This window comes from Dysidea avara, chromosome 6, assembly GCF_963678975.1.
Source record: "Dysidea avara chromosome 6, odDysAvar1.4, whole genome shotgun sequence".
Taxonomy (NCBI): Eukaryota; Metazoa; Porifera; class Demospongiae; order Dictyoceratida; family Dysideidae; genus Dysidea; species Dysidea avara.
In genome coordinates this window covers 27782941-27806135 of record NC_089277.1, presented here as the reverse complement: position 1 = coordinate 27806135, position 23195 = coordinate 27782941, and the positions used below count along the sequence as shown (strand labels likewise).

The window sequence follows — 23195 nt, the reverse complement described above, 5'->3', positions numbered from 1 at the left end:
ACACGATACTGACCTTAAAGCTGGCAGTGTTTTTTTTCCAGCAAACTTTTAACAAAATTACCATAGGAATTATTACATTTCCTGTAGAAAACTTTGCATATGCATGTTCACATGCAGCTGCCTATTCAAATCAACATTGTTTGAATAGTTATATATGTATGTTTCAGAATCTTATTGAAGTTACTCAAGAGTGCTATTAAATTACCTTTTTCATGGCTGCAATATTCACAGTTAATTGTGCTGACTTTGGTTTACTGTACATGTATACATATATAACTATTCAAACAATGTTGATTTGAATAGGCAGCTGCATGTGAACATGCATATGCAAAGTTTTCTACAGGAAATGTAATAATTCCTATGGTAATTTTGTTGAAAGTTTGCTGGAAAAAAAACACTGCCAGCTTTAAGGTCAGTATCGTGTTCTTCTTTTTTTGCAGCCTGTACTATAAGCTTTATAATTATATAATATTTATGGTGATTGTTGTTTAGCATGACTTTATGTCCACTATTCACTGATAAGCACCAGCCTATTGTGCTCTTTAATTTTACATACCTATTTAATTATGTTACACTAAATAGTGCTCAAAACTTTTACTCACTATGCTAAAAATTTATGTAAGTTTTTCTACATAGTCCCTTGCAGCCTTCACACGTCTCCATTGGTCTAGACATTTCCAATTGTATAATGGCTGTGAAATCCTTCACTACATTATAGTGGCACTATTAAGGTAAACTACTGATATAGTTAACTCAACACTTTTCAAATTATCAGATGACCACAACTCAATGAAATTTACTTTATAAGTTTACAGAACACACACCAGTTGGACATGAATATTTAGTATTCAAGTACTCTCTCTCTTTCTATAGCTAGTGTTAACAATTCAGTATGGACCGTAACTCACAAACAGTAGTCAGACCCAACATGCTTTATATCAGATCTCAAGTAATTGTAACGGTGATGATATGTACACTGTATTACAACAAAGTACTGATGTTAGTGTTCTTATAACAAGCAATGTGCATCAATTACACTCTTTGATTCACGGTGTCACTTCATCATGATAACTGAATCACATGATCTTGATACATATACTTTAGCTGGTACATATTGACTATCTGAGTACCAAAATCCTTAACAAGTATTCAAGTACTCGTAGTAACCATAGTAACACAGTATATTTTACAGTGTAAAAAGCCTACGCGACTTGATATTAACTCTTGCATAGTAAAAATAATACAACATACATACACACAGTTATTCAATGGTGACTGGTCTGACAAAATGCCGAGGACAATCAACCTGTAATGCAGTAGCAAATAATAACAGACACTCTAAACTACTATACTGATGCTCACATCATGGCCTTTGAGGACTGCAATGTGGAATGACAAAAGTTGTAATGGCAATACAGAGAGAATTCCTTGTAAACAATCTGCCACCTTAGGAATCTGATGGTGACATGTGATATCCGTGTATCATAGAATATGTATGTAGTGTACTGTTACCTTCAAACAGTGGAACGCTTTCTTTTCTATTGTTGTGTCATCTTCATTGCAAATTATAATAGGTCGTCCCTTATGAAAGATCTAATTGTAAGCAAACTGACACACATTGTAAGCAACTTACAGCTCTTGCTGATACTTGTTGTAAAGCATTAATACATTTCTAGACAAAACAATGACATACACACTATATTCCACTACACAGAGCAACCAACAGTGTATGTATTATCCTTCATGATGATCATTATCACTGGCATTTCAGTATCAATCATTGCCAGTGGTCCATGCTTTAATTCTCCAGAAAGAATGCCCTCAGAATGAAGGTAAGCCAACTCTTTGATTTTCTACAACAGCAAGTTTGTAAAGAGATATTTTAGTAGTGTTGGACTAACCAAAGCTCCTTCTAGACATGTAGCAAAATTGAAGCCTCTACCCATGACAATCAGGCTCTTTTTGTTGCACAGGGATTTGGCCAATTCCAATATCTCATTATCAAGTTTGAGTACCTCTTTAATGTATTCTAATAGTTAGAAAAAGTGAGATGTGTTTATGCCAGTAGAATATAGGGTACAATAGCAAGGATATAGCAGCAAAATATAAAGTAAAGGAGCTGTAGCTTTTGAAAAAAAATGATTCTTTGGAAACAGCTTTGACTGAAAATGCATTCAAATGTTGTACATGACAGCTCTATTAAAGTAGCTGACTACTCTATTAGAATATATCAATCTTTCAAGGCGGAAGGGCTAAACCCAAAGTGGAGAGACTCTAGCTCCCATACCCCCCACCCCAAGCCCCTCCCCCATTCACCTATGCATAATATACTGGTAAAAAGCCCTCTCATTGGACAGGCAAAATTTATGTGTAAAAGTCAATGCAAGATACCTCAATAAAGCAGTTACAGAAGGCATATTATCTTCAGTTAGGCTGGTACACCCACTAGCTTCTATAGCAATCATATAGGGCCATCAGCATCACAGGTATAATAAAAGAAACATTGTTCAGAAGTATACTGCACCCAGCCCATTCTTGTTGACATATCACACACCCTCACAGTAGCACATGGGAGCACAATTCATACCTGGTAGGTTTTTGAGGTCATTTATGATCTCTTTTCTTCGTTGTTGCATTGATATCCTATCAGCACTCATCACCAGACCTACCATAACCAGTGATATGAACTGACTGGTGTAGGCCTATAGGCCAAGCAGCAGTTGTAATACATTAGATACACACATAATATACAGTATTCAAGCTCACCTTGGTACTGACTAATCCATTCTCAGGACCAGCATTAATGTGTATCCCACAATGTGTTTCCCTTGAAATACTGCTACCAACTATGTAGTAGAAATGACAATGTATAAGATACGTACAGTAGTAGTTCTGTTGAATATCAAAATCATCACTTTCATATAATCTACTTCATTGGCACCTTTAACTTAGAACTTACCAATATTAGTCATGCCTACACAGAGAGCTCCACGAGGCTTGCAGTACCTCAAAGCATTTAAAGTGTCAGCTGTCTCTCCTGCACAATACACAGCTGCTAGGCCTAGCACACATATATTTACCTAACCTGACTGGCTGACAAAGAAAACTACGTCATCTCGGGATATTGGAACATTCCGATCAAGAAAGTCTGATGCCAGCTCAATCATAACTGGCAACTCTGTCAGCTCCTCTAGTAACTGTCGTGTCTAATATAGGACCAGCTACAAATGTACATTAGTGTACACATTGTGGTTGGGTACTCACAGCTAAAGCACTGTGATAGCTGGTACCACATGCTATGAATAAAAGTCTCCGAGCCCTCCTCATTGTAGAGACATGGTCTTTTAGTCCTCCCAATACAACTACATGTGAACCGGCACACCATTAATGTCAGTGTATTACATACACACATAGTCATGACACACTACACTATACACAAACAAAGACACACTATACCACACACAGGCACTACACACACCTGTTTCCATAGTGAAATTCACTCTACCTCTCATGGTATTCACAACACTTTCAGGTTGTTCAAATATTTCCTTCTGCATGAAATAGTCATAACTACCTGTATGCACATAACACCACATTATCACTGCTATGATTCACTGTCAATAGCTACTATGCGTAAGGTAGGGACCTGCAGAATATGCTTTTAAATCTCCCTATTACTTTTCTAGTCTACATTATCCCTAAAATTTCTGGGAGTGGCTCCTGAAATGAAGCTAAATACTTTTGTTTTCTTCTGCAGGAAGAAATATTGGAGCTTAAAAGATCGAGATACTCTAATAAAACAGTCACTTTACATTTGGATGACTACTTTGTTGGATTAAGTGAATGCTCTATTAGAGTATCTCAATCCTTTTATCAGTATTGAAAGGCATCTCCAAGGAAATTTTATATTATACTGCAAGTAAAATTATGAGTTTTAATTGATTATTTCCTATTAATTTGGAATTATTCCTTACCTCCAAATTATTCTGACATATTCTGCAGGTCCCTAGCATACCTGTTGCACATTTTTATGATGCAAATACGTATCCTCCACTTTTGGCACCCCACATATCAAATTTGAGCAAGATCACTTCATGCGTTTGCAAATGTATGTGACTGTCTCTGGGAAAACTGGTCTTATCGCCCATTTAAAAGTATCGAGAAACATCGGTTTTAAATATTCAGAGTGTTGTAGCTGGCCAATGGTGGTAGCTATGCATACCAAATTTTCACACATTTTACAACAATTTCCTGATCATCCACTGAAGAAGTAGTCAACAGCTAAGTTTCCCGCCATTTTAGATAGTTTTTAAACTGAGATTGACTGTATCAAGCGAGCTGCCACAAGGTTAAGAGGTGGGGCCCTGGAAGGCAGGCAAGATGGTGTTCAAAAATTGAAAAGGAACATGTTGGGGGATGAATTAGGCCAAGTTATGAGCCATTCAGGGCTCAGAACTGGCTAAAATGAAAGGAAATTTACAGCACATGTCATTATCCAACACCACAGAGCTGTACGGCCACACACAGCCATCTCCTGGTTGGCCAGAGGTCCATCAAGACCCCAGACCACTCGTACAGCTCGCCACTGTGCTTTAAAAAAGCAGCCAGCAAAAGCAGACCACTTTACTCTGGTCAACTGTGACAGTGAAATTTGACAGTGCATTCATTAAGTTTTGTGTTTGTGTGAAAAAAATCAAACTTCCTGTCTTGGGTGATAAGAACGGTTTTCGTAGATCCAGTCACATATGAGACCTCAAAGTGTGGCTTAATTTTTTCATTTTTCTTTCATTTTGTAGGCTTAGATTATTTTTCTGCATACTTCACAATAAACCATTATAAAATGCAAATGAATTATGTTGATCACCTTGAAATTTAGCATACTCTAACAATTTGTCCTGTAGGCGATGACACAAAATCATCTACAACTCTGTGACTATCCATCAGATTTACACTAAACTTAGTGCATTAATATGTTCTTAAATTTTAATAATGGCAGTGTGCATTATAATGTGCATTGGCCACCACCTTTGAATTCACAACTTTTTTCCTGAGGGCAACCTTTTTTCAGCTTGGCTGTTTTTGCATGAATAATACATGACTGCATGGATCTGCAAAAAAGGGGGTCTCATAGCTAAATAGGTACTAGTTTGGTCATATAAAATACCACTACTGCTTATATTAGTGCAATTTTAAGGTGATGGGTTAAAAGCACAAATGTGGATATTTGGAAAGGCTTTACAACCCCTTTTTGCAGATTTGGTCATATTATATCTTACACATATGTGACAGTTGTCAACAGTTTAATATACACTGCAATCAAGGGTTCACCAAGAAAACTTTCTAAGTACACCTTCTAACCAACCTTTTATGGCCTCCAGCGGTTTTATCTTTGAAGTGTGGATTACTCTAGAATGTGGTGTATCACTCTCTCCCTTCGTGAGGTGATGAATGGACAGAGCTACAAATACATACATCAACATACACATAAATGATATTGAAGTACAGTAGTAGTACTGTATATTAGGGATCACAAAGGATTGGGTTTTTCTGGCCAAATTTATCACCCTAAAGCCAGCCTCACAATACTTCATGGCACCTTGGCAGGTATAACCAAGCCCAAAAATTAAATATCTATATATATATATTAGAACTGGGCAATAGTAAAAAAATATCGAGTATCGTGATATTAATTTTCAAATTGTATCGTTATATTTAGTCTCTACACTATTGTGATGGATGTAACACTTCTAAATAACTACTAAGTAGTTCTATTCATGAACCATATTCTTGCCTTTTCACAAGAAAGGAGCAATGATTAGGTATAAGCAATATATAAAATAGCAAGTCTGTTCACAAAATTCTCAATTGTACAAGTAGCTAAATACTGATCATCATTTAGATACTATTGTGATACATATCATTATCATGAATTTTCATTACTATTGATCGTCTTGTGAGAAACTTTTGCTATCGCCCACCATTAATATATATATTTGGTGAATTCTCTACTGACTGAGTGACTGACTGATGCCTCCAGACAAGCGTAACTCAACAACTGCTAAGGGTACACTCTAGATTTTTTCACTGTTCGTCATCACTTCAGCCCAACATATGCCTTTTCGCATATACAATGTATACTTCATGTATTTACCTTGTCCTCCTTTGTGTTCCATTTATATTTGCTGACAGCACAAGGTATCGATTCATGGTAGTGTCATGTCATGTGGTGGCTTCCCTACGTTTGACAAGAATTATTCAAGTTTTCCATTGTGACTGGATAGATTACAGAGGTACTTCTCCTAGTGTTCTTCATTTGTAACACTGTGTAACTGGCTGAACATAGCTGGTAACAAAGCATAATTGCCGCTTCACTATTCCAGTAGTTGATAGTCGGGGCGTGCATTCAGATGAAAACAATAAGCCTGGCATCATTCCTTCCACTCTATTGTGATTTCACCAAGTGTGGTTTCAATTGTTTATTTTGATTGATAGCTAAATTTAGCCTAAAATTTAATCACAAAGCTTCAAATCTCTGAAGGCATGGGTACCTTATTTTTGTTCCATGTTTCAATACATTCTATGTTTAAAATCCTAGATCCACCACTGCACTATCCCTACATGCAGTTCTTGACTACTTAGAAAGTATGGTCATTACTATGATTGAGTATAAGCTACTTTACATCAAAACATTCAGTCCTGAAACATGCAATACTGGTAAAAAGATTAAGAACAAAATCATGATTACGAACAAGTGATTGTGTGGATTTCACCAATACCTTTATTTCTAGGTACGAATTTGCACTCCCAGCTTTATATGGCCATGCACTACTCTGGTCATGGTGCACCCCCTTGCCAAACCCTTGGCTGCATTCTGAGTTGCACTAAAGGCACTTTTGGGGTTCGCTATAATATACCTCACCAATACTGCCAAGGTGTTATGAATGTATCATGAGACTGGTTTAATTTCTGGTCAATATTTTTTGTGATAGTGTACAAACCTCCGTGATCCCTAATATATACTGTATGATGTGTTTTGTAATGTACAGTAATCATACTTCCAGTAGCATCCACAGTAGCCACATCATCATCCTCCAAATAGATCAGTCTGTTGGTGTGTTCCATGATGGCACTATGGAAGATGGTAGTTCACAGACCAGCACATAACACTAAAAGCACACATATATAGCCAGTACTATCATACACTGTATAGTGACCCCAAAACCCTTCTTACAAATTATTTAACTGAATTTTCTGTTAACTGACTGATGCTTCCATCCAATCATGATAAAGCTACTGTACAGGTTTGATTTCGTCACTGTTCGACATCATTTCAGCCCAAGATATGTCTTTTCACCAGCTGCAGTGGCTACAATACATGCATCATGGACCTATTTTGTCTTCCACTGTGTCCCATTCTTTCTCCACTATGATGTAGGTATTGATTAGCGGTAACCTGCAACTTGGCTTCAGTGCTTTATTTTCCATAGTGCAACTGCAAAGACACTTTTCATGCTGTTCTTTATTTGTAAAGCTGTATACTAGGTGGAACATAACTGGAACTGGATTGAAGTGGCCACTTTGCAATTAGTCATCAGAGCAAGTGTTCAAACATACTTTCTGCAGTTATTGAATTGAGGACACTTCTCATACTTCTCTTTGTCTGTAATGCTGTGTAACATACCCTGTAGCTTAACAAGAAGCAGAATGGATTTCAACCATTGATAATAGGAATGCGTGTTCAGTCACATAATTAATGTGTCTGGCACTGTTCTTTCCTTTGATATGATATATGATGGTAATGAACTAGGTTACTGCAAAAAAAAGTAAACAAGTGTAAGGAAAATAAGAATTTTACATTTGAGTAGGGATCACAGAATAAAAAACACAAGATAATAAAACAAAGTAGGTCGTCAATGTATACCTGAAGCTATACTAGTAGACAATTATTGATTGATTCAATTTTTAATTTAACCTCACAGTGATCAGTATAGCCGTTCTTCCTTACATTTAATCCTTACTTAAGTCATAGCTATATACTATTGATAGACTGAAGAGTAGGAATTAATTAAATTTCAGTTAGTGTAGCTGCAGGTGTAGATGACCTACAAGTAAACCCAAAACTAAAAGCATTCAATTTTGTTGACTGTAAAATTGTTCCTAAGACTGTAGCGCATTGTTTCTACAGTTCTACTCATCGTCAAGAATCGCTTCACTGTTCAGAACAGGTCAGCCTTTTACTTTATAACTGTTGTAGTAGAAGTTATATACATATTGTCATGGAAATTTCTCCATTATGCTGCTAATTAGGTTAGCATTATGCTTTATGCTTTCATCCCCTATTACACCTAAAATTATGCTGACATAATCGATGCAAGTTAAGCCTAGTCATGGTGATAGACTGACGTATAGGGTTTAAATATCCATTAGCATATTTGCAGGTACAGACAATCAATCTCTCTTATTTCACTACTTTTTTTCTTTGATCCCTAATCCAACTTAATTTTACCACAAAATTATATAAATTTCAGTTAGCTACTGTATATATAATCCTCAAAAACCATCTTGCTAACTGCATAGCACAAATAAACATACACTTTACCAAGCATCAGAGGCAAAGAAGTACACAAGGGACATGTCTTGTAATTGTCTATTGTCAAACAATGCACCAGTTTCATCAGCTGATGGGGTCTGTACTGGCTTGGAAGGATTTTTGCATAAGCAGCAGCCAGCTATAAATAATTATGCAAGTTCATGTAACTGGTACCATGATTGGTTTTACCTTTTCCAAATTCACTAAAGGTTGCTGGGATGATACCAAGCTGTGAGTTTTGTCCACTCTTCACTCCGATCAGAAGAGGACTACCTCTCCTGATGGCAAAATAACATATACATAAGTGCATATACTACACTACACTACACAAACAAGTACACGTATACACATGTACTACAGTATGAAGGAAACTTTTGCAGACATACAAAATAAAATTTTTGCCACCAAGTAAACCAGCACTAGGATATCTGTGTACCACACAGGTACTGTACTATAGTCAATGTAGCTGCTAGAAAACTATAGGAAAACTCTGCCATGTGTTATAGATAATAGAGTTAACTTCCACAATTATCCCAACACCATATAGCTTCCCCAGTTGACAAAGGTCTCCATTATACAGTTGAGTAGACTAAAGTAATATGAATAAAGTTTCTTATTCAAAACAACAACAAAAACAACAACAACAACAACAACAACAACAACAGTAACTGGGTGTTACTAAGCATTGAACCTGAACCTTATAATTACCAGGCTAGCACTCTAAAGGCTGTGATGTCTCACCTTAGTAGCTAAAAACAACTATTCTTTACAACTATCCCTATAACCTGACGACGAAGGAGGGTACACATAGTGTTGTTGTACTGTATATTGTCATGATTGTCCAAACAGTTTAAGTAAAGTGAGGATTTGTGTGACAAAGTACCAGTAAAGAGGAAAACTTCTGACTAACTAGTGGGTCTGGAGCAAAAATTGAAATGTAAGTGTGCCAAGATTAAACTTTTTGAGAAATGACTAAGATATGGAAGTAATTAAGTAAGCTGAAGGGACAAAATTTAAATACAAGGACTATGAATATAATTATACACATGCAAGCCTCGTTTTATTGATTTTAAGGCATTTTTTATGGTGGAGTGTAAGTAAGAAAGTTGGATTGAAAGGCAATTTTTAACCAAAGAGTAGACCATGAAATTAAATTTTTTTGAAAATGGTATCTCAAGGTTGGATCTTGAGGTACTTTTAGTCAAATCTCTACAACATGTAAGTATTATATAACTTTTCTGTGTTGCAGTTGGCTCTTTTTGTCTAAGATTACAACTAGCCTAATCACCATTTACAACTAGCTTTTTGGCCACAATTAGCACCCCCTTTAGCCCCTGACATACAACAGACACAACACAGTACATTACACTACTCACCTTGCTGCAACAACTTCTCCTGGGAATAAACTGCTCTCAAAGACCAAGGCATATGCACCATCAAAGTGGTGTACCACCTGCTCAACTAACTCCTGGAATGATGGCCTGGTATCCAGCTATGGTACAATACATACAGTAACTATGTGTGTGTGTGTGCGTGCGTGCGTGCGTGCGTGCGTGCGTGCGTGTGTGTGTGTGTGAATCAGCATTCATACCTGCAACTCAAAGAGATACTTTAAAAACTTGGGAATAACTTCTGTGTCTGTGTCAAATTCAAATACAACACCCTTTTCTTCCTAAAGGGTGTACAAATGGAAATTGGATTTTATCCACAAGCAGGCATCTTACCAGGAAAACTTTGATGTCTTTAAAGTTAGTAATGATCCCATTGTGGACTACTACAAATTCTGTGGACAATAAAAATGTCTATTCTAATTAGTGTACATGTATATGTGGTGTCATGGTTGGATTTTAAAGTAATATTACTCGTTACTACCAGCAAAATAACCCATTATACAGTTACAGTAACTAGTAATATAATTATAAAGTTATCATAATTACTTTTCTAGATGCCCAATTAAAATGGGCAGAAACCCAGCTGTCTTGACTTCTTCCAGCTGTATTTTGCTCCAGAACACTGTTAAACATGAAGTGCTATGATAGCACCTAAGTAGTACCTACAAGTGCTAAATTTTTACTGCTCCAGTCAAAAAATAGCGCCTCTAGGTGTTACCATAGCACTACATTTTAAACAGTGAACATGTTCTAGTTATACATTAACACGTGTCCAACTCGTGTTAGACATATTTCACACTTTGAATCAGCATGAAATGTAAAGGTCATGTGATTAGCTTAATAATGATCACGTATTAGAAGAATGTCACAGTGGCTATCTGTAATGGCTGTAGCAAGGATTGTAGGCTACTTAGCTATTTATAATTATGTGAATTTACAGCAATATGCAAACCTCATGGTCCTTATACGTATTATAAAAATTAATCAATTACTACTTAAGTAATTTTGCAGTTTCTATGTAAATTGACTAAAATCGTCACATGTAGCTATATCTAAAGGTGAGGAGTTCCACAATCTGATTTCTGAATGTCGATAAGGATCACATTGTAAGTGTTGTCAGGTACATCCTATAATAGAATATGCTTCCACAATATGGGCTCCTCATATTACCCAAGACATTCAAACAATTGAAATGCTTTTGTCATCAGAGAAGCTGTTAGGTTTGTGTATAGCAAGTATCAGAACAACATATAGCTTGCTGAACTCTCCTGGCTAGCCAGCTCTTGAAACTAGAATATCTAAATTTTACAAAATTTTAAAGAAACACCCCTTAATAATTTAAATCTGTTACTCATAACACCCGTGGGCACCAATACCATCTACAAGTGATCCAGGCACTGATCCAGGGGGGTGGATGGGGTGGCTAGCTACCCACTATGCATGGTCTTGCAGTCACTCGGACATGCAATATTTACTAAAATGATTCTATAATCATAATCTCTTTCATTATACTATTGCATATTTTGTCAATATGAACTGAATCCCTACCTTCAATACCAATCATAATTCCAATGCTACCTAGTCTATCACTTCATGCTAGTTGGTAGCACTATACATGAATTAACGAATTATTTAAGAAATTTGGCAGTATTAGCTACACCAGGCAGAGGAGTTCCTTGAAGGAAAATGTGGGACTGAGTCAATTTTACTTTTATATCCCATTATTCTTATAAAATTGCCATCAAATCCTGCATCAAACTTAGTAAAATTGGCTATTTAATGTATATAAGTAGTGAAAACATAAGGGGATATTATAACTATAACCTTTAAGGCAATGCTTCCTATGGGGCATGTGATTAGTGGGAGATGACAGTTCATTTACTTATTCAATAGACTAAACCTAACTTATCATCTCCTACATATCACATACAACAGAAAGGAATGTGAAGTATGTGCACAGTTGTTACAGGTGATTTATTTCGTTTTAACTACTGGTGCTCATGATCAGCCTAATTGTACTGGATACATCATAATATACACAAGAGCTATTGTGTGCTTCAAGCTAGATAATAACATTGTCAGCTTTTTCCTTGGTGTATACATAAATACTAAGAGATTCAGGACTCTCAACTTAACATCTGGGCAAACCACCCACCTTGATATATTTCTGAATCAGCACAGATATCTTATAGCAATTACATGTACAATGTGAAGTTACACTGTACGACATAAGAATTCTAGAGCTGTATTAGCTTTTTGACAGTACTTATTTAATAACATGTTCTTTTCAAGTTAGCTTAGAATCCATTACCTAAATACTTAAATAAATTTAACTCTTTCATTGTTAATGTGGTACGTATATAAACTTGAGAGGAAATCTTTTGTTTGTAACCATAAAAAATTACACATTTTGATGGATTGAACTCCATTTGCAATATTTTTCTAACTGACAAATCCTTCTGAAGCTGAATAAAGTAACGTATCGTGTTCATAGGACAATACACTATATAAGGTATCATTGGCATACATTCTTATCAGTTTTACTTTTAATGGGACACCAGATAGAACATTAACAGAATCGCTGATTTTACCTTCAACCAATACCTTTTGAGCTCTACATACGTATTAATAATAATTAGAGATAGAAAGTCAGAAATCCACTCCAAGGTTTGACCTTGGATTCTGTATGCTAATAGTTCATGACAAAGTTTTTATGTGGCACCTTGTCAAATTCCTTTTTTAAATCAAAGAAAATAATCCTATATTGTTTATAAAAACTTCATTAACTCATCAATTACGATAATCAGTTGACTTTCACAGCTTCAGCTTTCTCTGAAACCATGTTGCTTGTCACAAATATTTAGGCTTGAGATACAGGAAAAGTAAGTAAGTATTTGTTGTGATAATATGTTCGAGAGCTTTACAGCATAATTATACTTGTCAATGATATTGGCCTATAATTATTAGCTGACGATCTATCACCTTTTTATTTGCAGGAACAACATGAGCAGTTTTACAGTAAGAGAATAAGGTATATATATAGTGAGGCTTGAGTTAAATATGGAGCAATTTTATTGGCAGTTTCGTATGTAGGAATATCTGTAGCTTTAAGGTTTAAGACCTGAGGAAACACTTGTAACACCAGCAGGATTGATGGTGATTGGCTGCATTCTAGGAACTTCATTTTCACTAATTACTGGGAGATATGAAGTATCTTCAACAGTGAAAACAGAGGAAAAATACTGTATTTTGATCATCAGTGTACACTTCATCATTGTGATGTAGTGATCCAACTCCAGTTCTTACTCTTAATATTCACCAAAATTATATAAGGAATATGTACACTATGTTGGAAGGCAATTTGTTGTATTACTTCATTACAATACAAAGGTAATGACCCCCATGAAAAGTACACTGTAATGCATTATAACTATTAAAAGTAATTTTATGTTTCATGGATTACTTTTCCTCTAGTAGCAACCCTGCAGGTTGAAAATAAAACATTTTAGCTGCAGCTGAGTGTTATATTAGAGTATTTATGACTGTTCTATTAGAGTATCTCGATCTTCACAGGTGTAGGGGATGAAGTCAGACCATTAATGCAGGCTTTAGCTTACACACAAAAAAATGAAGTGAGTAGTTTCACTCTTCCCTCCCTATTGCTATGGTACTGTACCTATTATTGCTTACACAATAAATTAAGATTTACAGCTGTACTCACACTCATTTTAAAAGATCAAGTGATTTATGTTTATTTTTAAATGACTGATCTGCCGCATTCATGAAACATTGATTAATTTGTCATGGTCTTATGTTTTGCTGCAAAAATTATGTAACATGTTACTTATGTAATTAACTTGTTACCCCAAACACTGTGTGTATGTTTCAAATGTAGATACAATACAGTACAGCAGCAACACTGCACACATGCACACACACAAAAAAAGCAAAGTACTGTTACATCTAGTCTGGAGTGGCCACCTCTTTGATTAGAAATTAAGCATCTGGTTTGTCTAGAACTATGTACTTGTGCCAGATTACAAGAATCTGTTTCCATCAATCAGATCTTTTGGTTGCGAATTGCATAACACATATTCATAACTCATATGAACTTTTCATGAATTATGATGGCAACAATACTTGAAGATGTCCCTTCTGAACACCAAACACACATAGACTAGGAAAGACATTAACAATAACTGTTACAATAACAAAGGAGTATCTATATAATTTATGCGGTTATCATGATGTAATACCGCTGCACAAGTACATGATCCTAGACACACCAAACCGTTAATTGTTACTTGAATTGGTAGCCATGCCAGACTAAGTTACACCTACCCATTGAACTAGTACCTGTGCACTACTCAGGTACTATGAGTCAATGCAGGTAAAGGCTCCTGGGGGAGGACTAGTAACCCACCAGAGGCTGTACCATGTCGCACAGGTGAAGGTGTGTTACATCTGAAGAAGCTCCACCTGGACCTTCACTTGTTATGTGAGACATGGCAGTTGTCATTTGCTTCCCTGAACAACACCAGGTATCCATTGATGTTGCAACTGGGTGGGCTGCTTCACCAGTTGACACTAGGTCACCATTTAACAACTGAGTAGATTGGAGCAAGTTTCCTGAACAAGAAACCAACAGAAACTCAAGCATCAACTCAATTCCCAGACTGGTGCACTATATACCACTTACTGTAGCTGTGATGTGCTCACATGCACACACACACACTGCACACACACACACACACTGCACACACACACACACACACACACACACACACACACACACACACACACACACACACACACACACACACACACACACACACACACACACACACACACACACACACACATGCATGCACCAGGGGATCCAGACTTTTTAAAAGTGGAGTTCCATAGCAATTGCAAATTCAGCCTAACTATCTAGCAGTAAATATTTCATAGCAAATAATTACTCTCCAGCAATGTCTCACTGTTAAATATTAAAATTTGGGCATTTAAAAACACAACCGAAGTTTTTATAAGTAACTGCAATAGCCGGTAGTAGCTTTAAAAGTATCAATACGATAATTAAATTTTAGAGGTACCTATTTCATATGAAGATGCTGGAGTAGCAGTTTTGAAGTGATTTTGCAGTGAAGAAAGGTAAAGTGAGTGTTTTGTCACTAGTTATGTTTGCAATGTATACTTACATACTTGACTGATAAACTGATTTTGGTGCACTGAATTAGAGAAAAACTTGGCAGCAGCTCATCAAGTAATATTAAGGCTCTTCCAAAAAAGGGGCTCGGGGGTTCCATGGTTCAAGTGCTACAGACACACACGCACGCATGCATGCACGCATGCACGCACGTACGCACACACTCACACACACTCACACACACACACACACACACACACACACACACACACACACACACACACACACACACACACACACACACACACACACACTATGCAAGATGGGCACTCCAAACTTACAATTATTATCATACCTGAAATAATACTGTAGTCACCTGACTTCAAAAAAATATCCCCAGTTGTATCTGTAACCTAGCTACATTAGTCAGGCTTCATGTTATGCAGTGTAAGCATATTTGAAAGGTCCATGATGGTTTTCCTGTTATGCCTTATTTCTGAAAATTATGTCCCTTTTTGCGCATACTGTAGTTTGCATTGTGTGTGTGTGTGTGTGCAGCAGTAGTTGTGGCATTCTGCTGATAAGGTTGTATTGCAGGCTCTAAGACTGCTGGATAAGGATACTACAGTTCTGTGGCATAAAAACCAGCACTTGTGAGTTAGAACACGACTATGTTGAATTTTGACAAAACAACAGTGATAAGGACCAACATCAATCACAGTTCTACAGATATCTCACATCTTAGTCTGAGGGTGTTGAAGAACTTACTTTGGAGCCTATTCCAATGTCTGGGAGGTATCCCACATCTTACACAGTATTTCAGCTAATTAGTCTGAGTGTGTTGAAGAACTACTCTGGAGCCTATTCCAGTGTCTAGCATGCTGATTGCAGTATGACTGCAATCACTCAATTGCTTTTCTCTCAACTTCATCCATTTGCTTCTGCCACTCTCGGGCAAAAGATCCATGATGAGCTGGTAAAATGTTTTGTACTGGTCTGCCATATAACTTCTGAGCAGGAGGCAAAGTGTCTTTATGTGTTTGTGCTTCTGTATACTAAAGAACAACATGACACAATTTGTCTTCAGCCACTCCAGGAGGTAGCAATAAGCTTTTTCATCGATTTAACAGCAGCCAACTCAAACACCTGATGGAACTACCCAACCAATTGCAAGACATGCTAATTACACTCACAAGCGCCTCTCCTGACTTGTTAGATCCTCAATGGCCATAATCAACATTCATGACTACTATGTATAGCAAATGTTTGGGGGAGGTGTAGGAAACATATGACTAACTCATGCATACATACACTAATTGTATTCATATTGTAACTGTCATGTGATTTAATAATAATTATTATGCACTGTGACTATTGTTGCTGTTCCTACAACATATACTCATATGCACACCGATGAGTAACAAAAGTTGAGGAGGTGGGAAGAAATGCAAGTCAAAGAATGAGAAACAATTACATTATTATTTAGTTTGTTCAGCCTTATAAGAATTCAAGTTTTCGCAGTAGGAGAACGTTACATGGCAATTAGGCTTTTGTCAGTTTCACACTATAGGTAAATAATTGCTTCTGAAAGCATGTCCAATATTATATTTTATAACAATGAACTCTATACAAGTGGATGACATACGTACCTGTTGCACTTCGGGTTGCACAGGATTCATAAAATGCTATCTGTTCCTGCAATTTCTTCACCAAGAATTTACACTTATCTGATTCCTTCATAACAGAGACAAAATCATAGAATTTTTTAGTATCTCCAGCCAGTAGTTGAGGATGAAGATGATCTTCCAAGAACAGCTCAGATATTTCTTGCTCAATCCTGTTAAGGCACAATTTCTTCTTGTCAAAGATATTGACTACTTGACGACTAATCAATGCACGAAACAGATCATTAATTGGTAATGCATTACACAAGTCATTATGCATGTCCAACAAAGCGTTGTATTCTGGACAATGTCGCACTTGGTGTTGGGTTGACCGCCAGTACCACACCAGAGGAGTCCCTGATGACTCCATTAGCTAGCAAGAGTAAAACAATAACTATGGGAGTCATACGATTCATTTTAAAACTTCACCTTTCCCCTTTCGGAACTGACTATCGTACATGCCCCCTCACATACCTATTGAATTGTGCACGTGATCCTTGTAGTAATACAGGTTGAACCCTCAGACACTAGCGACGAGTATAACGAACGGAACCCCATTCAATTGAAAGCAGATGAAGAGTATTTTGAACTATTAGAACTGTTTTGTGAAGTGCATGAAGGCAAACGGGGGTCGCCAAGGTGGGGTCTATTCTACGGAACGGAACGGAACGAAACGGAATGATGGACTAAACTGCGGAACGGAATGCTTTCTCAGATTGAAGCTTGCAGCTTACCATTGCTGTACAAGTTATCAGTGGCACTTCCAGCAGGTAATCAAACGTACCCCAAGAAAGATAAAACGAATTTAAGGATCGATTGTGGGTTCTGGTTGGTTGTCATTAGTAACGAAGTACTAATTGTGGGAATAGCTGACTCAGTGTGTTCATCTTCGGATATATCAAGTAGGGAACTTAATGCATGACTGGTTTTTACTAGTATGTGAGTTATTTTTACTTACTTGACTTTAGAATGTACAGTCTGAGGCCCAGCCTTTCTAATCGGCATAAATCAGTATGTGTATAGCTACACTACAAAGGACACAAGTATGGTGACAAGCTGAATCAACTCAGTCTAAGCAGAATCTAAAGGAATTTTGTGCAGTGTGTGAGGAGCAAACATTCAGATACCTCAAGGAGGCTATATTGTGTGAACATCAATGATTCATTAACAGAGTAGTGGACTATTGTCAGATATCTCAGCCTGAGTACTGAGTTGAATTCTGGATGGGGTCTATTTTACAGAATGGAATGCTTTCTGATTCAACTTGCAGCTTGGCTAACTGCTATCATTGCTGAAATTACATTTTATCAGTGGAACCTCCAGGAAAATGGAATAGGATAATTATAAAACATTAATTAAGTGATTGTTTAGGTAATCATGACTTTATTCAGTCTAATAAACAGAATATATGGTTGATTGAGTGAGGCATCACTTTCAGAATGTTCAGACGACCAGTGATGAGATGCATGGATTCATCGAATTTTTGTTGTGGTTGGAGACATTAAATATCCAAAAGCAAACTGACTATAATATTAATTCACTTTCTTTATATTTTCTCAATTTTGAGCCTTTATACAAATAATTGAATTTTCCTTGTCAATAGAAATCCTAGAATAAGATGGGAGAGAAACTTATCTTTGTTTACCTATACTGTACAACCAAGAGTTCGTAATACTGATTTGTATGGGGGAGAGTGTCTAACTCTCAGTATGGCCTGTACAAACACCCTGCGTAAAGTTCACCTTTCATCAAATCAACACCTTTACTGGGGGTAGAGAACTGTTGATTAGTGTTGCTGAAGAAGGTAAAGCCTTTGTTCTGAAATAAGGCCGAGGTATTACTTTAAGCAGGGTGTTTGGTGAATGCATTCAAGTTAGACACTCTCCACCTTATTATGAACTCTTGGTACAACTTCAAAGGAAAATGAAGAAAACATACAGATGAATCAATAAAATCACTACAGTAAGGTGAATTACAGACTAGTGAGATCTTGGTTAATTAATGACAGTGGTTGGAGATTAAGTGTGGTAGCTTCTTGTTCTTGAATATGTTGCAAAGTGGAAGTACAAATCAAATGGGATATCAATTTCATTATGAAAAATTTGTATACATTAATAATCTAGCATTACTATTTCATTTGTCCTCCACTTAAACATGCTACAACAGTACTAGTGTCAGTACATTGGCAGTGAGTCTACCTTGAAATTTCAACTCTAGAGTAGATCCAACACAGGACAGCCCGCACTGTAACAAATGCATGTGATCCCATTGTAATTTCATGGACCAGCTGGACTGGGAATTACTTGAAAATAGACGAACAAATTTAACCTGTTTTGTTTGAAGTGAAGCATGTGAAATGTTACACTTAAGAAATCCTAGGATTCTTAGGTGGTATGTAATTAATGTGAGTGTTCCATTTCAGGTCTGACTAGATACATTGAAATTACACACACATCCTGGTCCAAATCACGTTTGCCTGGTGGCTACGGGCATGGTTTCACATGCGGCTTATAACAGAGATTTGGCTGATCTTGGAGTTTTGGCATTTAGCCTGATTCAAGGCTAGCAGTCAGACACATCCTTGAATTGTGCAACAGATAAAATCAGCTCACTATTGAATACGGCATTAGTCCACTGCACCAGCTGTTAATATATATAAATAACTCCATGCATACACTTCAGTGATGTTTGCAGAATATACCCTCCTTGCAGTCTGCCAAAATATTTGCTCCTTACACACTGTACAAAATTCTTCAAGTTTTAATTCAGCTGGCTCTTTCCTGTTACCAGTATCTTCCTGCTTGCTTTATTTATACACTGACTTATGACTTGAAAGACCGGCCCAGACTGTTTTCTAAAGTTTAAATAAGAAAAACAGCTCACATAAAGTTCCCTTCCGTATGGATGAACATCACTGATACAGCTCAACCCATAATAATACTTCGTTACTAATGACAACCAACAAAAACCCACAATCGATCCGTTAATTCTTTTTATCTTATGTTTAATCACCCACTGGAGATGCCACTGCTAACTTATAAGGGAAGTTTCAGCAATGGTAAGTTGCAAGCTTCAATTTGAGAAAGCGTTCCGTTCCGTGGTTTAGTCCATCATTCCGTTCCGTTCCGTTCCGTTCCGTTCCGTTCCGTTCCGTTCCGTAGAATAGTCCCCACCGGTCGCCAACGACTCGGTAGCTACATCAGTTAAAAATCAAATTTTGTGTGAAAATAAGAGTGGTTACAGATCGAGATACTACCCAGCTGTAAAAACGGGACAGTACTGTCTCTATTCTCTATTTTTATTAGCCTATTTAGCTGATGTTAATTGTCATCCCCGAGCAATAAGATCGTACTATGGGTGGTGGTGGTGTCTTTTTGTGTATAAAGAAATGTTTAAATGTTGTAGAAGAACCATCGCTGGATACAGAAGCTGAACTAATTTGGGCCAAAATTACACTGTTGAACCGATGTCCTATTCATGTATGTATATTCTATCGCCCACCAAATACTGATTCATATCCCATAGAACAACTCCGTTTATCTATAACCAACTTACTGAACCGATCAAACTCTCCACCGAACATCCTACTAATAGGAGATTTTAATTTTCCAGGTATTTCCTGGAGTACTGGTTATGGCCAAATTAGTGTACCAACTTATGGAAGTGGACTGAATAACTTGTTCATAGATGTAATTAATGACGCTGGTCTTGAGCAGTTTGTACAGTTTCCAACACGTCAGAATAGTGTATTGGACTTAGTATTTTCTTCTTACCCAAGAATTTCTGATCTTGACATTGTACCTGGTATTTCTGATCATGATGCTATAATATTTGATTTTGACATAATTAATAAACCAACATCAAGTAGAAACCAACACAAAGTTGCTTTATACCATAAAGGAGATATTCAATCAATAAAAGATGATCTCATAACCTTTAGAAATGCTTTCCTGCTCAGTAACCCTCAGTCTAGATCTGTTGATCAGCTATGGCAAGAGTTTAAGCAAACAGTTCACAAGGCTGTTCTTGATCATGTTCCACACAAAGTAAATAAATCAAGTAATAGACTGCCATGGATAAATAGACAAATGAAAAAGGATATGAAAGTTCGAAAACGTTTGTACAACAAAGCTAAAAGAACCGCTTTACAATCTGATTGGGATGCTTATCGTAAATTAAAGAATTCTATAAATTTGAAAGTGAGAGCAGCACACAATAACTATTACAGCAGATTATTTAATAACTCCTTCAGTGGAAATCGTTGACAATTTTGGAAATACATCAGAGCCAAAAAACAAGATAAACATGATATTCCGACATTACTTATAGGTGACCAAACAATCCATCATGCAAAAGACAAAGCAAATGCTTTGAATAATCACTTTAAATCTGTGTTTACAAAGGAAAACTTGTTAACAATGCCTACTATGGATAGTAATACTGAAGTACCCAACATGACTGATATATCTATCTCACAATCTGGAATACATAAGTTACTTATAACACTTGATACAAATAAAGCTAGTGGTCCAGACCGTATATCCCCTTACATCTTGAAGCATTGCGCAGATGAAATAACACCAATATTACACATAATTTTCAATCATTCTCTGTCAACTAACTCATTGCCATCTGATTGGTTAAAAGCCAATATATGTCCAGTATTCAAGAAAGGTAACCACAGTAGTGTTAGTAATTATCGCCCCATATCTTTGACCTCCATTTGTGCAAAGGTTATGGAACACATTATATATCATTCCATCATCAACCATCTAAACGAAAACAACATATTAATTGAAAATCAACATGGGTTCAGATCTAATCATTCATGCATAACTCAACTAATTACTCTTACAGAAGACATATCCTTTGCTCTAGACCATCAGAAACAAATAGATATCATCCTATTAGATTTTTCTAAAGCATTCGATACAGTACCACACCAACGCTTAATGACCAAACTAAGATATTATGGAATTAATGGCAGTACTTATAACTGGATCCAAACTTGGCTTACCCAACGTACTCAGTATGTTGTTTTAAATAGTGAATCCTCTAGTCCAGTGTCGGTAATGTCTGGGGTACCACAAGGCACAGTTCTTGGACCTCTAATGTTCTTATTGTATATAAATGACATAACTAAAGACATCAACTCACCACTCCGCCTGTTCGCTGATGATTGCTTGCTTTATAGAGTTATCAATAGTGTAGAAGACATCAACAGACTTCAAGAAGATTTAAATAAACTGTCAGAATGGGCCGATACTTGGCAACTTAAGTTCAATATTAGTAAATGTACAGTTATACGTTGCACGAGATCCTTATCACCACTCACTTACGACTACACACTTCACAGTCACATACTAGATATATCTGATCAACATATGTACCTAGGAGTCTTAATTCATAAATCACTGTCTTGGTCACCTCACATATCAAATGTTGTCAATAAAGCATCTAGAACACTCAATTTCTTAAAACGCAATCTAAACAAATGTTCAAAACAAGTTAAAGAGTCAGCTTACCTAACAATGGTGAGACCACAACTAGAGTATGCGTCTGCTGTCTGGGATCCCTACCACGTTGGAGATATTTCAGAGTTAGAGAAAGTACAACGAAGAGCAGCGCGCTGGGTGTTGAATGACTATGGCAGATTCAGTTCAGTTTCTCTAATGTTGGATCAGCTGAAATGGCCTACATTACAAATTCGTCGGAAATTATCTAGGTTACAAATATTGCATAAGATACACTACCAACAGTTATCACTCCAAATTCCTCATTATTACTTACCAAAAACACGACCAACAAGACAATACCACCATCTTCACTATAATTATTTTACCTACCTCATCCACCACGGCATACCAAAACAGCTATTTCTCAAGAACAATAAACGAGTGGAACATACTACCAACTGACACAATTGAAATTGCAGATACTGATCTATTTACAGCTAGACTCCAATCATATTATTGTACCTAATGTATTTGTTTATGTGATTCCTGAGCACACCAGCAGGGCTGACTGCTCAGTAAACAATAATAATAATAATAATAAATTATACTCTAATAGAACAGTCACCGTGTGTTGAAATATCCTAATAAAACGTTCACATATACAATTTTCTTTTGGGTGGTATAATGGTGGGGTGGGGGTGATGGGGTGGGAAAGACATAGAATTTCTTATGGGATTTGTAGCACATGTACTAAGAAGGGGAGGCACGTTAAAAGTCCTATTTTTGGACCTTATCAATAAAACTATTTGTTTACATGGAAAACAATCAATATCCTATTAGTTTAAAGGCTCGATCTAATATTAGACCAGTACAAAGCCTGCAGCTGCAGCACGATGGCTCATTACCATGCTACATGAAACAACTTGTTTTTATTTTATTACTGGA

At 36.7% G+C, this 23195-nt stretch overlaps 1 protein-coding gene and 1 long non-coding RNA gene across 4 annotated transcripts; both read right to left on the bottom strand.

The window, feature by feature from the left end:
* Positions 1-1211: 1211 nt before the first annotated feature.
* LOC136258190 (glutamine--fructose-6-phosphate aminotransferase [isomerizing] 2-like) lies at positions 1212-17277 on the bottom strand. Of its 2 annotated transcripts, XM_066051511.1 has the most exons (21): positions 17224-17277; positions 16780-17167; positions 10315-10373; positions 10182-10262; positions 9967-10082; positions 8780-8868; positions 8600-8729; positions 7056-7129; positions 5363-5458; positions 3479-3574; positions 3265-3362; positions 3086-3206; positions 2960-3037; positions 2767-2846; positions 2588-2702; positions 1902-2029; positions 1725-1853; positions 1634-1672; positions 1513-1581; positions 1363-1455; positions 1212-1306 (listed from the first exon to the last, which is right to left on the bottom strand). In XM_066051511.1, the coding sequence occupies exons 2-21, from the start codon at positions 17162-17164 to the stop codon at positions 1262-1264; spliced, it is 2121 nt and encodes a 706-aa protein (XP_065907583.1). In that variant the 5' UTR covers positions 17165-17167; positions 17224-17277; the 3' UTR covers positions 1212-1261. The 2 variants fall into 2 exon arrangements, with proteins under 2 accessions (XP_065907583.1, XP_065907584.1); XM_066051512.1 differs by lacking the exons at positions 16780-17167; positions 17224-17277 and adding an exon at positions 14323-14439.
* A 4548-nt stretch (positions 17278-21825) lies between these two features.
* On the bottom strand, positions 21826-22836 carry LOC136258657 (uncharacterized). Of its 2 annotated transcripts, XR_010702910.1 has the most exons (4): positions 22641-22836; positions 22320-22488; positions 21952-22267; positions 21826-21902 (listed from the first exon to the last, which is right to left on the bottom strand). It is a non-coding gene; the product is annotated as an uncharacterized lncRNA (long non-coding RNA). The 2 variants fall into 2 exon arrangements; XR_010702909.1 differs by lacking the exon at positions 22641-22836 and having other exon boundaries at positions 22320-22619.
* Positions 22837-23195: the final 359 nt, after the last annotated feature.

What these genes read in the sequence shown, in the direction of transcription:
- LOC136258190 (XM_066051511.1), bottom strand. Translation starts at nt 17,164, where the DNA reads ATGGAGTCATCAGGGACTCCTCTGGTGTGGTACTGGCGGTCAACCCAA. An exon ending in ACCGCTGGAGGCCATAAAAG is followed by an intron (nt 3,575 to 5,362) that starts GTTGGTTAGAAG and finishes ATGTGCATACAG; the next exon opens with GTAGTTATGACTATTTCATG. An exon ending in CATGTCTAGAAGGAGCTTTG is followed by an intron (nt 1,854 to 1,901) that starts GTTAGTCCAACA and finishes TTGCTGTTGTAG; the next exon opens with AAAATCAAAGAGTTGGCTTA.